This window comes from Bicyclus anynana, chromosome 7 (assembly GCF_947172395.1).
Source record: "Bicyclus anynana chromosome 7, ilBicAnyn1.1, whole genome shotgun sequence".
Taxonomy (NCBI): Eukaryota; Metazoa; Arthropoda; class Insecta; order Lepidoptera; family Nymphalidae; genus Bicyclus; species Bicyclus anynana.
The window spans coordinates 16,497,398-16,517,524 of NC_069089.1; the positions used below are offsets into that span (position 1 = coordinate 16,497,398).

The 20,127-nt window shown below is 36.4% G+C and overlaps 1 protein-coding gene across 4 annotated transcripts in view; it reads right to left on the bottom strand.

The window, feature by feature from the left end:
* Positions 1–20,127, bottom strand: part of LOC112044101 (elongation of very long chain fatty acids protein 7) — a 90,198-nt gene that overhangs the window by 29,952 nt on the left and 40,119 nt on the right. For 3 of the 4 annotated variants that reach the window (XM_052882380.1, XM_052882381.1, XM_052882379.1), the window contains exons 3-4: positions 12,315–12,541; positions 2,013–2,203 (exon numbers count right to left, since the gene is read on the bottom strand). In XM_052882380.1, coding sequence (XP_052738340.1) covers positions 2,013–2,203; positions 12,315–12,414 — 291 coding nt within the window. In that variant the 5' untranslated portion in view covers positions 12,415–12,541. Of the gene's footprint in view, positions 1–2,012; positions 2,204–12,314; positions 12,542–12,942; positions 13,076–20,127 lie in introns of those variants that run through there. The other variant, XM_024079843.2, reaches the window with a different exon arrangement.

Sequence of the window (20,127 nt, forward strand, 5' to 3'; positions counted from 1 at the left end):
CGTAGCTCGTTTCAGGCATTTGCTGTTGTTGTCTCAGCGTTATTGGATTGATTGGTATTTTAGGCTGCCCTGATTCTGTAGCAGGTTTTTTAGGGCGTAGAGGAGGATATTTCTGCTTCTGTAGTTCTTTATAGACACTGCATCCCTTGTAATTTGCCGGGTGATTTCCACCACATAATACACACTTGACTGAGTCTGATCGTTCTTTGCGTAAGCAGTCTTTTGAGGCGTGATTCCCAGCACATTTTATGCACTTGGGCTTGCGGTGACAATATGCTTTGGTATGTCCATAGTTTTGACAGTTAGCACACTGTGGAATGTGACGGGTTGGTCTTGGAGGTTCAAATGTTATCCGACAGTTTAGAAGGCTTTTGACGTCGTATATTTCTTTATTGTTTTGTTGTGGAGATAGTTCCACTATGAACATGTAAAGTGGTTTCTTAGATATTCTTTGTTTTATATTCCAGATATTAACTGTTTTGTGTCCAAGATCTAGCAGAGCTGCCTTTATTTCTTCCAAGTCAGTGGAAGGGTGCATCTTCTTTAGGACTACCCTAAATGATCGTTCTTGTTTAGGTTTATATGTGTAGTAATCTGTACCTCTCGTATCCAGCTGTTTCTCTACTTCCCTGTAGACTTCTTGAGTTTTGAATAGAATTTTTACTCTATTACCGCTTAATATTTTTAGCTCATAATTTTTACTTGCATATTGGTCTAGAAGCTGTTTTAAAGGTGTGATATTTTCTACTCCATCCACAAATATTGGAGGGGGCCTTGGTATTTTCTCAGCTGGCACAGCTGATTCTTTGTCTTCAGCGTCCAAATCCAACTCTTCAAAAGAGTTGGAGGTTTGAATTGGTTGACTTAGCCAGTTACTATTAAACTTGGTCTGTTTTTGTACATTGAAATTGTTGGTAGGGCTGGTCATAGGACGTTTTTTGTAGTTTGATTTGTCTGTTTTTATATTTTGTGCAGCTTTTTCGCCAACGATACGAGATTCTTCAACATTACTCACCGAACTAGGTACACGTTGGAAGAAACTTGAATGTAAGACTTGTTGCACATATTTTCTGTTTCCAGTAGCATGAACTTCGACAGCGTCCTGAGAACTCTCTCCTGGAGAGTCGTCGGTCACATTGCCTGGTCCGGGAACCGGGGAGCGCCGGGGGTTAGCCGGGTTAAAAGACATCGCATTCTCAGTATATTACTAGTATTTAATAATACTAGTGTAAATAAATTATTGTTTATATCACTTATTTATTACGCCTTACGCAACAAATAATGTAGGCCATCGTAACTCGCGCGGCGAGGCCGGTAAGAAACGCGGACGGTAGCGCTGTGTCAGCAGTTTAACTGTGAGCGCAACACGGGTGTTCTAATTGGAGTGAGAATTACTTATCTAGTTGTGATTTAACTTTGATTCACTATTGTTTTACATTTTGAACTACGGCTAATTTAATAAGTTCTTAACGAATTTCGGGGATAAGTTGACTAAAAATACAAAAATATTTTTAGTTATGGTTGTTCTACGATCACTGTATTTTTACCTAGCTTATTGAAGTATTTGAATTTATTGAAACTATTTGAAACACCAAGATTATATTTGACGATACATATTTGAATAAATATTAAAGATCACATTTGTATTGCATTTTCAATTTACATCTAATGCATTATGCTTTTTGTTTAGAGTCTGAATCTAAATAAATTTAAGGTTTAAGAAATAAAATTTATGTTATTTACAGGTTAACAGATGATTATCTAGGCTACACTAGTATCAACTCATTATGTTACCTTTGTATGTTTTAATTACATTAATTCGATCTTGATTATATGGCACTTAACGTTTATTGGTTACATTTTCTCTGCCGGTTTGCAATTTTCTTAAATAGTGTCGTAACTTTTATTACATATCTGATTTTATTATGTTTTAAATTGATTTCTGTCTATATACCACAATGGGTTTTGGAATTTGGGTATTTAATATTTAGATTGATCATTAATAAACTCACCTCATAAAACATATATAAAGACAGTAGAACTTGACCAGCGTTATAACCAACTAGTACGTTCTTTATCCGGAATGGTTTTCTGTTCGCCATCCATTGTGGGCCAGCCACCATAACGAAGCCGAGGTATATTATGACCATCACTAAGGTCACTAGTGGTGTGTCGAACAGGAACCATCCTTGTACTCGGGGATCTGAGGACAAAGTCTGTGATGAATAGATTGAATACTTTGGGGCCAAGTGTGTACCCCTGTAAAGGGATCATTTTAATAGAAATTTTTGAAATTGTTGAATCTTTTAAAATAGAATCGTAAGGCTTAAGGTGAGGATATCTAGCATTCTCGGTTACCTTGACATACAAGATGAGGAAAACAGAGAGAAAATTAAATTTAATATACTCGTATTTGCTGAATATTGAGAAATTTCAATCCTAACGAAGAAAGATTTTAGACGGAAAAAGTATATTACACAGTGTATAAGAAGTAAATATACCTGAATTAAAAATTTAAACAACAACTGTAACAAGGATAATTTTATATGCACAAATATCATCACTTATATTAGCTTATTTAAATAGCCCACAACAGGGCACCCGACTTTTAAAAGATATGGCGCTATTTATTATAATTATGAAAAAAGACTCGCGCTTAACCACGATCTCAGCTGATGGTTAGTATAGACGTAGTCTAAAGCGGAACCCGCTTGCCAAGAAGATGCTTACTCAAAACCTACAGAGATTACTTAGTAATAAGGCCGCCTTTGCATGCTAAGTTAAATTTATCTTTTTAACGTTTTAATTTATAATTGTATTTTTGTGTGCAATAAAGTATTTCTTCTTCCTTCTTCTTCTACCTATTTATTATTCTCTGGAAGGTACTCAGATCTTCAAGGCATTAGGAAATACAAACTTCGGGAGAGGTTTCTTACCCTAGCCATACTTATAACAAATTAAGATGAAAAAGATGTACGAGTTTCAGTGTCTTGCAGTGCGATAGTTAATCAAATCAAATCATGACAAAGTTCTAAATATCTCAATGTCTGTTAATAATTAATATTACTTTAAACTTGACGTATTCTAATACTAAACGTAGGTAAGGTAAAGAGAATAAATTACTTTTACAGTCTTGCCTTTAAAATGTCTATTTATCTGTTATGATAAAAAGTAAACGGAAAAAACTCTTAAAATAAGGCTAAAATTTTAGTTATTGCATAAACTGGTTATACAGGTTATAAGTACCCTCCTACAAATGCACAAAATAAAGCCGGGTTCATTCAAGATGTCAATGTTGGAGCGTGTCGGATAGGTCAAATAACTTTCGCGGAAATACCTACGGGTTATATTTGTTGAACCGGATGTATTGTATTGATGTAAGAACATTTTTAACTTTCTTAGATTTTTCTTTTGTTAAGATTTTTATCTTTTTACATTGTAGAGGTCAGATGCAACCTATGGTCTTATTATATCTACTGTGCTATGGTGGTGGTAGAAGGATCATTCACTATATGTATGTTGTAAGTGGTAGAATTGTAGCTCTAAGGGCATTTCATAACTTCGCAGTAAGAATCTGGAAGAAGAGCCAAAATGCTTTGTACTTACTGTACTAGGGACATCAATTACGTAAAGATCTGGATGTAGTCTTGAATTTTAAAAGTATTTATATGTATTAAAAATATTTAAATTATGTATAAAACAATTCAGATCTATTTATAAAAGAAATATTACTCTGTAAATATTTATTTTAGAACACACGTTATTTAAACATTTTTAACACGTTCCTTGAACATTTTTAAAATAATTAAAATGTTTAAGGAACATTGTGTTCTAAAATGAATATTTTCGGAGTAAAAAATATTTGTTTTGTAACTAGTTCTTTAATAGTGTCCCATAAATCGTATCCTTATTATGACCAAGCCAAACTTATTCATTGATAAATATCATGTAGCAGTTACTATATAGTGAAGTGCGGAGTGCCAGTTGCAATATCTCGTCGATATCGACAGTCTTACCACTACGATTACGTATTTTAAAATGCAAGGATAAATAAAGGCGTGTATTACACGAATAGTAGTTATATACATGAATAGTCGGAACTATTTGAATAACTTTGTAAGAAAACATAAAAAGTTTTTTTTAGTTAATAAAAAATTAGTTAAGCAGTTCGGCTCCTATAAGTGTCAACACCTTGAAGTTATGGGAAATACTTCGCAACACCCTGTATAAAGGGGAATGCCCACCGGCCCATACAACGTCGGCCCAGGGAACCCAGCCGGGCTAGCATGGGCAAGGGATATATCACCCATTATATCCACTGACTAAGGATATAAATCCACCCGTCATAGCATGGCCACAAGGAAAAGACAAATTAATCCCCGATTGACATTACGCGTGGAGATCTTTTCCTCGACTATGGCATATGGAGTGGATAAAATGATATACTTTGGGACTTTTGACATTTAAACGCGATAAATTTATCCCTGTGAAGTTGATGTGGGGATAAAACTTTACTTAAAAAAACAATTATGTCTCGCATGTTTTGGTCTTTAACAATTGCTTCGCAATATGGGGTGGGGTAGGGGTAGGGTAGGGGTAGGGTGGGGGGGTAGGGGGGTAGGGGGGTAGGGGGGTAGGGGGTAGTTTGTAGGGGTGGGGTAGGGGTGGGGTGGGGGGGTAGGGTGGAGGGGGTGGAGTAGGGGTGGGGTGGGGGGGTAGGGGGGTAGGGGTTAGTTTGTAGGGGTGGGGTAGGGGTGGGGTGCGGGGTAGGGGCGTAGGGTGGAGGGGGTGGAGTAGGGGTGGGGTGGGGGTGGGGGGGGGGGTAGGGGGGGTAGGGGGGTAGGGGGTAGGGGGGGTAGGGTAGAGGTAGGGTAGGGGTGGGGTAGGGTAGGGGTGGGGTAGGGGTGGGGTAGTGGTGAGGTAGGGTAGGGGTAGGGTAGGGCAGGGGTAGGGCAGGGGTAGGGTAGGGGTAGGGCAGGGGTAGGGTAGGGGTAGAGGTAAAGAAGGGTAGAGTAGGGATAGAGAATAAGTGCACTTATGTCACAACGAAGCTTGACCGGGTCCGCTAGTATGATAGATACTATAGATACATACTACAAACCACCGCAAAAAACAATCACCAAACAAAACAATGCCCACAGAAAACAGATAAATAATATGCACAAAATAACCAAATATTATCAAATTTACGTTTATTTCGGACTATTAATATACCTAATGCCAATTTATAAGATATATACAAATGGGTTGACAAGTCTTTCCCTCCGTTTATCCACCGGGGATATTATATCCACCGGCGTGCCCATGCGCGGTGAGTGGATAAAACGAGTGTGGGGGATAAACGTTTTGTCCTCTCCCCGTGGATAAATTTCTCCCTTGCCCGTGCTAGCCCTGCAGGTATACCTCCACATAAAGTAAATGGATATGATAATATGATGTATAAATAAGGATCTGGTTAATTAATTGGCTTAATAAAAGTATGCTTCTTGAAGAAAAATACATTTTTTTATCGCTCTTTTAGGGCAAAATGTTCGCCGGTGTACCAAAGCGGCGAAGTAACATTTGAAGCTGTATTATTTTTTTATATTATTTTTTCTGTTAAAAAACCGGACAAGTGCGAGTCGAACTCGCCCACCGAGGGTTCCGTACGATCATTATTAATTATTCAGGAATTTTACTAGAATTCAGCTTACAAAACTTTAAGACCTAACTTAACCTAACCTTTTTTTTACATTTTGTTATAGTTTAGTAATTTTTTTGTAGTTTTCTCTTGTATTTGTGGTCCAACGATGTTACTTGCCAATTTTCATAGTTGTAAACGGGAAGTTTTGATTCCCAGATTTGAAATATGCGATTTTGCTAAATAAATGGCCGTATCTTTTTTTTTAGGTACGGTTTAAATTTCACTTGATATCTCCATGTATTTCCGAAAGAGAAGGTCATCACAGATATACAGATGGATATACTAGTGATCTCCGAAGGTTTCCGTTTATTTGTTTTGAGATAGGTACGGAACCCTAAAAAGAGAAATAATAAAAAAAATATGGAAAATAAAGTTAATTGAAGTTTTCAGAAAATTAAAGCTTTTTGGTATTAGGTTAAAATATTCCGTTCATAGAATTAATCTACAGTTTTTCAATCTAAGTTATATTCGCGATTCATCTTTAGCATTATCACGAACTCAATCACTCTGATAGTTACCGGTTGGTGTTATTACAATAATCCGCGATCATTTACATTTTACGTCAAGGAAAAAACATTGTATTGTAAGTCTTAGCCTTCAATTGAGCTCACGAAATGTGCTCATCAGGCATTTTACTACCTTAATGAGTCGAAGCTAGAAGATACACTTCATAGGGTTGCTACGAAACGCTACGTCAAGGAGGAGGAGTCACTATCCGTTATTTACATTGAAGGACTATCATCATCATTATCAACCCATATTCGGCTCTCTGCTGTGCTCGAGTCTCCTCTCAGAATGAGAGGGGTTAGGCCAATAGTCCACCAAGCTGGCCCAATGCGTATTGGCAGACTTCACACACGCAGAGAATTAAGAAATTTCTCTGGTATGCAGGTTTCCTCACGATGTTTTCCTTCACCGTATGAGACACGTGATATTTAAATACTTAAAATGCACACAACTGATAAGTTGGAGGTGCAAGCTCCAGGCCGGATTCGAACCCACGCCCTCCGGAATCGGAGGCAGAGGTCATATCCACTGGGCTATCACGGCTTAGCTTTGAGCTAAAGGACTATGCACACCACGTTTTTTAAACGCGCGAACGTCGCCTATTTGTAGCGATACAAACGCGAAGCTAACGCGTAGTATCTAAAACGCGCGACGATAGCGCGTTTAAAAAACTTGGTGTGCTTAGGCCCTAATATTACAAAGAGGATAAATATTTTCTTGTTTGTAACGAATACGCTCCAAAACTAATTAACTGAATTTTAAATTATTTGACCAATGGAAAGCTTTATTATCAGTAAGTAACATATGTTATGTTTTATCCCCGCATTCAGCGTGAACTACGCCAGTAAATCCGCGGGGGATGACTCAGTGGCTACCACGGCTCTTTCGTGAACATTTTTGTACTTAGGCATTTTTCTACATTTATCTGAAATATTTTTTTATTTCATCGTTTTTGGACCACTTTTTTACGTTGTAAACTTTATTTTTTATTGTATTTCTGTATACTTAGGTAACGAAAGGACAGAAAACTATTGGGACGAACATTTATTTCACCTATAATAATATCTTGGTACTCCCAAGGGAACTATGCGGATAAAACTGCGAGGTGGTAGTCTAAATATATAAAGTTCAAAGGTGACTGACTGACATAGTGATCTATCAACGCACAGCCCAAATCACTAGACGGATCGGGCTGAAATTTGGCATGCCAATAGTTGTTATGACGTAGCCATCCGCTAAGAAAGGATTTTGATCAATTCTACCCCTAAGGGGATAAAATTGGGGATGAAAGTTTGTATGAATCTTTGTCAATTTGGCTGAAATTGGAATGAAAATAGATTTTACTCTGAATTAACATATAAGCTACTTTTCATCCCGGAAAAATGCATGGTTCCCGTGGGTTTGTGAAAAACTGAATTACACGCGGACGAAGTCGCGGACGCCCGCTAGTAACTTATACAATTTAAGAAGAGAAAATTCTTTTATACATCAGTACAAGTACGAGTAAAAACAATAGACCGGTGACTGCTAAAACTAATACATCGACTACAATAGTAGATTGTTATACAAGGGGCTAAAAAGACCCATTACATACGAGGTATTTTTAGGGCCCGAGACGTAAGGCGAGGGCCGCCTAAATAGAAACCGAGTTTATAATGGTTTTAGCCCCACGTGTTACACTCTGATTTTCACTACGATTGCGAGAAAATAAAATACTTTAGTACAATATTCAATGATTAATTTTAATTGATAGTTAAATGTACAAAGTCTACAATTTTGGATATCAAGGGAGATGCTTTTACCCGGTAACATAATTTCCGACTACTGTGAAGATGAATAATGAGTACGTGAGATAAACGTGGGAGATAATTGTTTAAAAAACTCCTTTCCTAAGTGAATCCATTCGTTGTTGTTTTCTTCACTTATTAAATTTTTCGTAGGTATTCGTAGCTATCGTAGGTAAAAATTTAAGTAAATGCGTCTCGACATTGATGGTAACAGATTAAAAATTTCATCCATCTCCAAATTAGGATCACCATTCTCACTAGATGAACACAACAATAACAATTATTGTTGAAAAATATGTAAGTTACGGTCACAAATTTACAATGAATTTCTGAAAAAATCAATTCACGCCAATTTTTTTTAAAATTCTCGCTTTTTAATTTTATTTTTTTCACATGAGAAAAAGGCAAAGGTAAAGGATGTCCCATGTCTTCAAATCTCGCTCTATTCGCAACTCAATAAAAATTAAATAAAAAAATAAACGCATTCCACAGACAAGAACGCTGCATTTCATTCCAATTTAAAGTTTTTTATTTATTTTTCAAAACAATCAGTGCCTTACCTATAATGATTCTATTTTCGAATGAAACCTCCTCCGTTTTATAGTAGGCTAGTATTTGGCTAGTACTCGTAACAGACGAGAATTTTAAAAAACAAAATTACTTTAGCCCCTAGAGGCTAATATGCTTGTTTAGCCCCGCTGTGGAGTGGTAATATGACAGTGTTTTTGAGCAAGATTAGTGAAAAGTCTATTGTAAAGTCATTTACAGTAAGACGTATAAGTATATAAATAAAATTTGAGTGTATGTCCGTGATTTCAAAATAACCGTGTTATCAAGTGTTTACATTTATTTACACGATATCAAAACACAAACAAGCTTTTTTAAAATTTTTGTCTGTCTGACTGAGCTTAAGAACGGCTGGACCGATTTTAACGGGACTTTCGCTAGCAGATAAAGGAAGTTATTGAGCAACATATGGGCAACTTTTTATCTCGGAAAAATCATAGGTTCTCTCAAGAATTTGTGAAAAAACTGGATATCACGCGGACGAAGTTGCAGGCGCGACCGCTAGCCATAATATACAATTTGTATTTAATAAAATAACGTATTATAAAAAATCTGTATCTTTGAAAATACCAGTACATATACAGCATGTATTTATAATACTGCTTGTCTTAATCATGTACATGTACCTACATTTGACGGATTTAATGACGGAGGTCCTGGGTTCGATCCCCGGCTGGGCCGATTGAGGTTTTCTTAATTGGTCCAGGTCTAGCTGGTGGGAGGCTTCGGCCGTGGCTAGTTACCAGCCTACCGACAAGACGTACCGCCAAGCGATTTAGCGTTCCGGTACGATGTCGTGTAGAAACCGAACGGAGTGTGGATTTTCATCCTCCTTCTAACAAGTTAGTCCGCTTCCATCTTAGATTACATCATCAATTATCATCAGGTGAGACTGTAGTTAAGGGCTTACTTGTAAAGAATAAAAAACTGACGTGTCAAAAGTGATTGTAAACTGAGCCTACTTGAAATAAATGATTTTTGATTTTTTTTTTTTTTTTTAAATAAAATAATTAAATGATTAGCGGTTCTTAATGTTTGTAGTGTAACAAAAGATTCATATAATCTGAAAGTCCGTGACTTTCAGCTCACACGCGTAAACTACTCCTGATTCAGTACATTTAATTCACGTCTTGATGTCTGTAACGAAATTAATTGCGATGCACTTAATAATTATTAACGTTTCTTGTTTGCGAAGCACGCTGTATAATTCGGACGCCAATTATATTAATAAGATACAAAGATATATTTGAACTTTCTTTTTTCATTTCAATTTGTATGAATAGAAAAGAGAAGTGCGAAAATAATTTTAGATGATGATGATAGCTTTAGTAGGTGTCATGTAAAAAGAACGCTGTCAGTCCACATCAAGAACTCGCCTAACCCTATGTACTACAAAAAGAGCAAAGTAGTATTTATTTACAAATGTATTTTATTTGCGTACGTTTTTTTTAATAAATTACATTAATCATTTGTCTTGTCCACAATATTAATGTACATACGAGTAAGTATTTTTTTTTGCAGGCGAGAAAGTTATTTTGGAATAGTAGTGTATTTCGTTAGTTATAGTCTAAGTTGGTAATAGAGTTCCTCGAAGCAAGATTAAATATAGGACAAATATGTTACGTATGTAAATATTAACGTACATACGAGTGCGTAAATTTCTTTTCTTTAACCGAAATTTTGATTATACGACGCGCAAGCGTGAAAGGTTTTTTGGACTCTTGCTGACTAAAGTCTTGAAATAATTATTTTTGCCCGTAATTTTAAGTTCAGCCAACCAACCAGTCAATAACATCTCACAAGCTAGGTAGATCTTGCCCTACAACGCAGTGTCATGCACTCGTTAACTCTATACATAAAAGTGTTGAGGCTAATTTTATGGTCATACAGAAATACTAGTACAGTGTTGTCACTTTCACAAGTATTACTTCCCGAGACAGTTCTCTTGAGATACTCTAAATTAAATACTACTACTCTAAATTGTGATTCATTTTTATTTTATTAATTTATTTATTTACGTACGCTTACAACATACATATACATATATACGCTACATGCACAAATAGATTATGTTTATAAATATCTCACATTCACTTGTACGTAGATCTATGACAAGTGCACACAACACTCACTAAAAAAATCATTATTAGCAGTTATAATTTCATCATAAAGCGAATCCAAATTGTAAAGTCGCTTAGCGTTCTTTTTTAGTGACACGACTTTACGATGATATTCTCAGACTCTTGATGACAATGGGATTTCGTGTGCTTGAATAATAATGACTAATGTTATTTTATTCTATTGATGTATTTGACGGGTTAGCGCTAGACTGCAGTCTCACGTGAAAGTTAGTTTTGACGGTCTCAGATTGAAGTGTGCTAACCTGGTAAATATCTTAATCTCCTATAAATGGTTTATAGGCATTTAACGTTAGCTAACTCTTTTAGAATGTATTTACTGCTGCTGTTTGGGTGATAACTATTCTTGAAAGTTGTATAGTCTATCAAAAAAAAAAAAAATAGAAACTGCACCGACTTATTGGACCGGATTTAAACCCGAGTTATGTTGTTTTTAATTATTAAAAATAATATTTATTATTAATTTATAGGCTTTCTATATTTAACGTTCGTATATATTTAGTTCTTAATTATGTATTTTATGAGTGTCATGGAATCAAAAAAAACATTTTCAATTAAATTTTATATTTGAAAGGAGGATGAGATAATTAATTCAAAACAAGCTGTAGATTTTTTACATTATATTTCTACTATTTTTAACTATATAAACAGTAGGTTTTTATTTAATTTTATATTATCCTTGTTACATTAGTTATTGAATTTACATTAGTGTAGAAGGCTACATTAATTTTTAGCATTTCAGTTCCTTCTTTACTTCGAGTTTGATTTTTGGTTGTAATTTTTTTTTTATGTAAATTAGTTATCGTTGTCTGTGTTAAGAGAAAATTTCCTTTTTTCCTCTCAACGAAAAGTCTTAGCACGAATGCTTTACCGGTTACTAAAGAGTGCAAAAGTGAGATAAAAAAAATTAGTTTCTATTCTAGGCTTAAAACTAGCAGGAATTCGCTGGATGCACTCGGGATATTTAATGTTTGGAAGTCCTTACAAAAGGTTCTGCAGTCCATCAGCTGATGATATGATGATGATGACGATGATAATGATGATGATGACGATGAAGATGATTCTAGGGCTTAGAATAATATAAAATTATATAGTTGAAGTCCCGTTATATTATGAAAAAAAAAATCCTGCGCTCGTTTTGAAAGAAACAAAGCTGTTTTATATAAATCACCCTGCTTTTTTTTGCAATTTGTTTTATAGAAATTGTGTTTTTGTTTCTTTTTCCATCTTATTTTTTGGCATTTACGAGTGGTTAGGTTAAGTTATTCAGTAATAATTGCGGTTACCAAGGACTTTCGGTGTTTAAAGACTAACTTGTCTGTCTGTTGCCATGCTTATAGCTTCTAAATGACTAGATCCATAACGCTGTGACTTTTTTGTTTGAGATTTAGCGTATAAGATAAAAATCCGATAAGTCATCGAAGATCCGAAGATCTTTCCGCTTTTTTATTAGGATGTAAATAATTTCTGACAGAAGTCGTGAGTTTTAGGGAAATTCCATAATTTAAGTTATTTATTAATGTATTTGATATTTTGTATTAGATATTCCATAATTTAAGTTATTGTCTCTCGTTTCAAAGCTGTTTAACTTAATTTTTCTATATTTTTTAATAAAAAAATATTTTGACTTACCGGAAACTCTTTCTGCTAGCATCCAATACTTTTTAATTATAGTTGTCCAATTGCTGTCCGAGTAATAGTCGTCAATGGCTATTTTAACGAAACCGGACATTTTGGAAACTGTCTATCACTTCGCACACTTTTAAGTTAAATCTCACTTGACACACACTTCACTTCACTTGCTCAAAGAAGTCACTTCTATACCCGGTATAGACAATTTGCAGCGCGCAAGCTGTCACCTGGAACCAAAAATATGCAATATTTCAAAAAAAACATACCAACAAATATATTTTTTCTAAATATTCAGTAACACGTGATATGAAAAAAATCGAAAAATGTTTCTAAATATTTTTAATTTTGTTTCCGAAATAATTTCATTTTTTTATTCTGTTTAAGTATTAATAAAAATATATTGGAATTAAAATTGGAAATATATTTTTGTAAAATTACAATTGATGATATATTTTTTATTTTATTCTTTTTAATATTAAATAATATACACCTATAATTAAATAGTACAATCTATATTATTAATGAAAATTTTGAATTAAATGCCTGATTACGTACTAATAAAATATTTTTTTTTTTATAAAATATCGACATTGGAATTTTTTTTTTTTAATAAAATCAAATAATTTACCGAAATCGTTCGCCCGCGCGAAGCATTTCTCCAAACGACAATATTTATTCGTAAAATATTTTCCCAGTCATGTGGTATAAAAGCGAAAGCTTGGAAAGTGCTCGCGCGCCGGTCACTTGGATGCAATTGAATCTCGCGCGGTTATTCCGACCAATGGATGCCGTTCCGCCCCACGCGGCACAAGGACGTATGTACCGTGTTGCGTCAGACTAAATTGCGTTCTATTACGATTAACAAAAAGTGTATATTTCCTCAACAGTACATCCAATTTGTTTAGGAAGGCTTCTGTGTTTTTTTTTTTTTTTATAATTAATATTTGTGTGATCTGATGGTCACGGTGCATTATAAGTAATTGGTGTAATTTGTAGAAAAGAATAGATTAATTGCATTTGTAAGGTCGATTTTACTTTTAAAACTAGATATACCTATATTAAATCTTAATAAGGCTTCGGCTTGCCTTGTCATATTTGAAAGATACATAATTATTAAGTTTTTTAAAACAAGTATATTAATCATATAAAAGTATCTTTATAATTTTGTAATAAACTTTACCATTAATCCACAGGCTTTATCTTTAAATAAGTTAAAGATTTTTATTAAAATAATAAAACAAAATCTTATTTTAAGTACCTAAACTGCTGCAGCTGGGCAATCTCGAGCTTTTTTTGCACTACCTACCTTCCTAGTCATAACTAGGAAGATACTAAATTTGAGAGAATACCTATTGTGAAATGGCGAATGGTGATAACAAAAAATGTTAGGTTTGTTGTGGGTTTTTCTCTGGACCAAAGCGTGTAACTATTATGTATTCAGTAATGTTGTTCTGTTTCATCATTAACAACCCATATTCGGCTCACTGTTGAGCACGAGTCTCCTCTTAGAATGAGAAGAGATAGGCTAGTAGTCCACCATCGCTAGCCCAATGTGGATTGGCAGACTTCACACACATAGAGAATTGCGAAAATTCTCAAATATGCAGGTTTATTCACGATGTTTTTCCTTCATCGTTTGAGACACGTCATATTTAATTTCTTTGTGGAGGTGCATGCTCCGGACCGGATTCGAACCTACGCCCTCCGAACTGAAGGCAGAGGTTATATCCACTGGGCTATATCACTGCTCTATTTATAGGCAATATTACCTATATTATAGAGATAGGCTTAATATTACATAGAGGTAAACTTTGTACCTACTGTTGTAGGGGAATCTCTGGATTTAGTAAACCGAATTTGAAATTTTATTCACCACTACAAAGCCACGTTATTTGCAAGTGTCATAGGCTATATTTTATCCCCGTATTATCTACGGATACGATACGATGTGGCATTAGCTAGTCACAACTAGCCAATAGTACCTACTTCCTTTATTATCTAGTTACACATATGTAACTAGATAATAACCGAAGTAGGTTCTGTACTCATTATAATGGATTATAGAGATCTCATCTCAGTTGAGCAACATGTCAGTCATCGAATCTTAATGCCCTTCACAATTGTCTAATTTTCACACATTCGATATTTCTTCAAACGGTTTTTGTAACTTTTTCACATGTTTGACTTGCAATTTACCATTTGAAAATATCATATTGAAAATTCTCCCCTACTTTTTTTGTGTGACAGGATTCATCCAGAGTTTATAAATTAATTGCCGTTAATATAGCCGTGATAGCCCAGTGGATATGACCTCTGCCTGGGAGTGTGTTCAAATCCGGCCCGGGGCATGCACCTCTAAGATTTCAGTTCTGTGCATTTTAAAAAATTCAATATCGCGTGCCTCAAGCGCTGAAGAAAAAACATCGAGAGGAAACCTGCATACCAGAGAATTTTCTTAATTCTGTGCGTGTGTGAAATCTGCCAATCCGCATTGGGCCAACGTGGTGGACTATTGGCCTAAAGCCTCTTATTCTGAGAGGAGACTCGAGCTCAGCAGTCAACCGAATTTGGGTATCGAATGAGGTTTGATAACGAATGTAACGAAAATACTATACTTACACTTAAGAGTTTGTACCATGCTCATCTGAGAGGAATTAGCAATACTGTATTTTACTCTACCTAGTAACAAAAGGTTAGCGCATTATTTGCGCAAAGGATATGCCTGGATGTCCAACGTGGAATTGCAGTATTCTTGCCACCATTCCATTTGGGCATGTACGAGTAAGTATAGGTATTAGAAAAACTCAGTTCAAGTTTCTCATTGTATTTATATTTACAACTTTTAAAATAGGAATGGTCTTCTCATCTTCATCACCAAAGCCTATTTTAAAGGCCCATTACAGGGCCAGGCCCTCTGCCTTATAGGAGAGGAGATATGGAACTTAGACCCACCGCGCTGCTTCAAATGTTTCTGAATGTATGGATGGATGATACCTCTGAATACCTTATATGTATATACCTATATCCCCTACCTACTTATCAATAATATGTCTCGAGTGATCGAATCACAAGGAATAAAAAGGTAAAGATAATGTACGACTTGCGGGTAGGCAGTGTGTTTTTGCATGGCACTTCATCATCATTCATTCATCATTCATCACTCCTCCTCATCTTTAGGAAAGTTTCAAAGTTCACCGTTCTGCCATCTATGAGGACAGCTTTCGCTTGCGTAAAAGTTTTGAACCTTTATGATAGATGGCGTTAGTAGTAGATTTTTGTTGAAATAACGTTTTGTAATGAACTTGATTTACTTAGTCAAAGTCATGGCTGTTTTGAAAGTCTGCGGTTGGAGTGCATTTAGACGACTTTAGAGCAGGTTACTTCTCGTTACTCTTTTGGTTTCTCATGGTAAGAAGTATTTCTTTAAAACCAATTTGGAACTCTCAAAAATAGATTGGCACTGTACGAAAGGCAAGGCTGTTGTACTGTAAGATATGCCACCGCAGATATTTTTCAGGAACTTTGAATAACTGAAATTCTTTTTTACTGTGTAGGTGAAAATTTTAGAAAGAATAATTCGGTTTTTCATTTCCCGATCAAAAAACGACCATTGATTGATTATAGAAACATATGATAGAATCATATAGTTACCTAATCACTGGACCAATGAGGTAGTCGACGGCAGATGAATTTAATCAATTGTAAAACTCGACAGCCCACAATGATATTTTATACTTAGAGATAGGGCACTAGCGTCAAAAATGATGTATGAGCGGACAAATGTGCATAATTGTCTTAATTTCATTTAGTCGCTGATTAAACAACGAAAGTTATTTATACACATAATACCTAAATATTCAAATTGAAATTTCATTTATTTCAATTAGGCTTAGTTTAGAAGCATTTTTGAAACGTCAAGTTATGTTATGATTTAATGGTTAAATTAAAGTTGAAAACTTAAAATTAAAGTTAAGAAATTATTATTTAATTATTGTCTATAATGTCGAGTTTAGGAAGTGTAAAAACTATATACATAAATATTATAATACAGGTAAGTAAACCCAAAACTGTTTAGTGTGCGCTCAGTGGATTCGTTAATTCGGATCACTTTGCGGTTTAGTAGGTACGTAGCATATCTATAGTATAAAACAATCATTGACTGCCCATCAATGTCAACTTTCGTCAACATTGGGAAAGACGTCAAACACTTGACTCTCCACTTGTTCTAGGTTGACACGCCAACGGGGTCAGGGTCAGAGTCATGTGTGGTTTACGTAAGTAAAAAATATTATTGTTTGTGCACCGGGCCATTTATGTCAGCTGTCATAACCTATTATTGGCATGCGATGGTTTTTCCATTTCTTGGAAAATTTTTGACGCCAACACAAATTGGCGGTGCAATTTTACAAGGGTATTTAAAAGAATGCCTGTTTAAAATGGGATAGTCTACCTATAATGTAATTTTTTTTACAATATAGGTAGACTAAAATTTGAAAAATGTAAATTTTCTTAGAGCCTCAATAGCTCAACGGTAAAGCGGCTAGACTCATCACAGATGGGTGGAGGTTCGATCCCCACCCCACTTGTCTATTGTCGTACTCACTCCTAATATAGTCTTTCCCAACTAATTGGAGCGGAATTGGAATATTGGTATTTAAAAAATATGGCAAATATTCTTTAAAAAAATGTAAATAAAGAAGCTAAGTGTTTGTATATTGAACTGACTCAAAATTTAGCAAGCAATGATGGAATATAGTCGGAATAGCTAAATTACTGTTAACCACAAATGCCTCCGTATTATGGTCATAGTGATAGCGATTGACATGGGATTAGAAAATCACGAATCCTGATTCGGAAGGACGTAATTAAAAAAAAATACAAGTCTTCTATGATACTTCTAAAAAAACGTGAAGAAAAGAAATTAATGGAGAAAAGTGATAGAGGAGGCCAATACCCACAAAGGATTGCAGCGCCGAAGGAAGTAAGAAGCATATACTATGATACTTCTAAGATAACTAACCTAACTAAAGAAACGTAAAGAACTATTCGTATTGCAGATAAAAGTCCGAGATTGGAACTTACCAAGATCGCGATCAGAAATGAAGGAACGACTGCAGAGAAAGAAATATATAAAACGAAAGCTTGAAGAATTAAAAAAAACTAATTGCAAGATGGATTAGTGATTAAAGCTCAGCTGGCCTATTCAAAATTTTGGTCTTTATTATCAACCTATTAAAATAAATATCAAATCAATTGACAAAATGTCAATTACCTACTGTATGATATCCACTAGTAAGTGTATGACATTTTACATAGAATTTCAATTTCGTTAATTTCAACAAACATAAGTACGTCAAAGATAGTGAATTAGCCTTTTTTTTTTTTTTTTTTCTTAGCGGGGAGGAAAAAAATCCCTACGGACTTCTGCCGTCAGGCAGGGCATGTCCGACTCGCACGGACTAAAAATAACCCCCCACAACTCCTGGGTCAGCACGGAACCGCGTAGCATTACTTCGTGCTGACCGATTAGTTTTCATTCCTCGCATCCCTTTTTCTCTTGTCTTTCTCTCGTTTCCCTCCGAACCATTATTGTTCGGAGCGTGTTAGCGCATTTGTGCCACTCGTTTTCGCTCTCCAACATGCGAGCAACAAGAGTTTGCGCATTAAACTCCCCTGTTTCCTGTGCTTCTGCTGTCACGTCTGCACATCCCGGGCATTCAAAGAGAGCATGCCTCGGATTGTCCTCTTCTCCGCAGAAGTAACATTTTTCATGTGGCGCCTTACCAATAGCGAAGAGGTAGGTATTAAACACCCCGTGTCCACTGAGAGCTTGTGTAAGCCAGCGGTCTACCTCCCCATGCTTCCTATGTAGCCAGGCCTTTAAATCGGGGATTAATTCGCGGGTCCAGCTTCCCTTCCCTGCACCCGACCATTCTCTCTCCCACTCCTTCAAGGTGTTCTCACGTGTTTCATGGGGATTTTGATCTCTCTTTTCGAACAATAGGGCCCGTTCTTTTACTAGCTTATCTATCGGGACCAGTCCTGCTATGACCAGCACTGCTTCTGTGGAGACTGTCCGGTAGGCACCGCATACTCCTATCGCAAGGCGTCTTTGTACCGTCTCTAGTTTTTTACGGTACAGTTCCACATTCATGGCCTTCTTGAACAGAGGTGCCCCGTAAAGTATAGTAGAGTGGGCAACCGACGCTAAAATTCTTCTTCTGCTCGCTCGGGGACCGCCTCTTGTCGGCATCAGCCTGCATAGTGCCTCGGTCAATTTTTGTGCCTTCTGAGCTACCTCCTCAATGTGAGTCTTGAAGCTTATGTTTTTGTCAAGCCACACTCCCAAATACTTAACATGGTCTTTAGGTGTCACTGCAGTACCCTGAATTGAGAAATTAATGGGTTGCAGTTTTCGCCTTCCGCTAAATACGACTGCCTCCGTTTTCTCGGGTGCCAGAGCTAGCTGTTTCTTTTGCATCCATGCATTAACTCGTTCAAGCGCTTTGTTTGCCCGAGACATGAGGCTTATTTCTGTTTTGGCCACCACCACAATGGCAAGGTCGTCCGCGAAGCCTAACACTTGCACCCCTTCTTCTTGTTCTAGCGTGAAAACACCGTCATACAGAATATTCCATAAGGTTGGACCTAATATTGACCCTTGTGGAACCCCGCTACTGACAGTTATTACTTCTGTCACTCCTTTGTTGTCTCTGACGATTATACTTCTGTCCTCTAGATAGCTACTTAAGAGGTTTTGTAAGTAGCCCGGTAGACCTCTTTTTCTTATTTCTAACAGAATTTCCTTCCAAGGAGCAGAGTTAAACGCATTTTTGACGTCGAGACATATTAGGGCACAAAGCCTTCTAGTCCTGCGTGAGCCCTGTCTCGCCACTACAGCGGTTTCCACTACCCTTTTGATGGCCATTAGTGTAGATCGGCCTTGCCGGAAGCCGTACTGGTGCTCTGAGAGACCTCCATGTTCTGGTAGGAGCTTGTCTATTCTATTCACTAGAAGTCTCTCCATCAGCTTGCCGTAACAATCGAGCAAGCAGACCGGTCTATAGCCAGATGGGTCATCTTTGGGCTTATTGTCTTTCCTAAGCAGGATCAAATTGGCCGTCTTCCAGACTGCCGGAAAAACTCCAGATTTGAACGCCGCATCCATGATCTGTCTTATTTTTTCTGGTATAGCTTGCACGGCCAATTTAACTATCTCTGGATACAGAAAATCCGGTCCGGGCGCTTTTTTAGGTTTTAAGTTTTCCGCCGCCGTTTTCAGCTCGTCCTCTGTTACATCCACGGGTTGAGACTCATCAGCTATGATTCGCCCAAAGGTTTTGTGTGCTGGAAACAGGACCACCGCCACGGATTTTATTAATTCCATTTCTAAACCGGGTGGGCGTGGCCGCATCTTTTTGGTGACGATTTTATACCCTAGTCCCCACGTGTCTTTATCCACCTCGTCGCAAAGCTTTTTCCACTCTTCCGTCTTTGACTTCATTATTGCTATTTGCAATGCAATTTTGGCAGACTTATATTCTTCTCTCTTTTTCTGAATACCTTGATCCGCAGCACCATCAATATTTATAGGTCCCCTTTTGTTTTTCCGCCTCTCACGCGTATATTTTCTACGGCAGCTAGTACAGTACTTTCTTTTTTCTCCTATTTCCCTATTCCACCAGTAAACAGGTGCTTTACGAGAAGTGAATTAGCCTGTAAGAAAATTTCATTTATACATTGTTTTAATTATGAATTCTTGATAATTTAATGTCTTAAATACTTTTAACACTGATTGATCAAAGTACTCAAC